The 1492-nt window shown below is 58.8% G+C and overlaps 1 protein-coding gene across 1 annotated transcript; it reads left to right on the top strand.

Moving 5' to 3' along the window:
• The first annotated feature begins 359 nt into the window (after positions 1-359).
• Positions 360-1277, top strand: LOC136457695 (uncharacterized). The gene has a single exon (XM_066457716.1). The coding sequence runs from the start codon at positions 360-362 to the stop codon at positions 1158-1160; it is 801 nt and encodes a 266-aa protein (XP_066313813.1). The 3' UTR covers positions 1161-1277.
• Positions 1278-1492: the final 215 nt, after the last annotated feature.

Raw genomic sequence — 1492 nt, forward strand, 5'->3', positions numbered from 1 at the left:
GAACGTTTTGAGCCTAATTAGTCAATGATTGAACATTAATTGCCAAATAAAAACGAAAGTGCTACCGTAGCCCAAAATCCAAACTTAACGCAATTGAACACGCGTTTGTTTAGATTTGATTTGAGTTTATAGAAGGGAAAAAGAATAGCCAGGGGTAGTTTGGGGAAAATATATTTGGATGTTGCCGAATGTGAAAATTCCAGGCTTCCAGCGGACGCTTCTCCTCCGGTCTGCGCAGTCCATCTCCACCCCATTTCCTTCCCACCACCACGGAAACTGCCGCCGCCGCCTCATTGGGACTCCTCATTGAGCACTGAAGAACAGCTGCCGTTACAGTGCCGCTTCAGCTCGATTTGACGATGGAGGTCCTCTTATCGGTGCTGGCCGAGTTCATCGGCTACATTAAGTCGAAGCACTCACGGATGGACCAGAGCCGGGGCCTCCTGCGCCAGCTGGTGCGCGCGGTGGTCGACGCCGCCGAGGGCGGCGCGGGGGCGGCCGTGCGGGACGAGTCGTTCTCGGCCTCGCTGCAGGTGTCCCGATCCGAGGCGCTGCGGGGGCAGGAGGTGCTCGACGCCGCGGCCGTCGCCAGCTCCGCCCGCCGCTTCCTTGCGGCGCTCTTTGTCTGCAGCGCCGAGGTGGACCGCCTCACGAAGGCCGTCGAGGACGACATATTCGTCAGGGTTCTCAGCCTGGACGCCGCCCGGGCCGCCGCCACGGAGGACGACATGGACGTCGACAGGGACGCCGCCGCCACGGAGGACTACATGGACGTCGACGGGCGCCCGGAGCCCGGTGCTCGCCACCGGAAGGAGGGGAGCGGCCGCAGCTGCGCGTCCGCGGGCTCCGTCGCGGCCCTCCTCCCCTCGCCTGGCGCCAAGAGAAAACGCGTGTGTGGCGGCGGCGAGGTCGACACGGTGCAGCCACAGAAGCGGCGGCTCCTGGCGTGGACGCGGTCGCACCAGCGGCTCCGGTCCGGCTTCGGCAGGGTCTCCTCCGCAGCTCGTAAGCCGCCGCCGGCGGCGTTGCCTCGCTCGCGTACGGCTCGGACGGTGGCATTGGCGTATTCTAGGTTTCGACGCCGCATCGGAAGGCCGACGACGACGAGGCACCGGCCGCAGCCCAGTCTCGGACAACACTTGTCGCGGATTACGTTGTAGACGAGGACCCGACGGGGTTTGAAGGGAGGTACGCTATCGCCCATGATTTCTTAGTGCAATTTGCAAAATGATGGGATTACTCTAGCAATTGGTGGACTGAATTAGCTTACTGGTAGTGGTAGTTCTTCATCTTTGAATGAATTTAGAATCAATGAACGTATCAGTAGCAGTAGCAGCAGCAGAGTAGTAGTACTACTTCAGTTATTTTGAGATATTGGTAGATTCAAGCTGCACTTGTGAGCTGGGACTCCAGCTTAGTATTAGTGCTAATTCTACTGTTGACTGTTGACCGTGACGAACTGATGGATAACGTCTATGTTGTTTCTTTCAGC

This window comes from Miscanthus floridulus, chromosome 6 (assembly GCF_019320115.1).
Source record: "Miscanthus floridulus cultivar M001 chromosome 6, ASM1932011v1, whole genome shotgun sequence".
NCBI lineage: Eukaryota > Viridiplantae > Streptophyta > Magnoliopsida > Poales > Poaceae > Miscanthus > Miscanthus floridulus.

Excerpts from the sequence above, each read along its gene's own strand:
- LOC136457695 (XM_066457716.1), top strand. The coding sequence starts at position 360 with ATGGAGGTCCTCTTATCGGTGCTGGCCGAGTTCATCGGCTACATTAAG.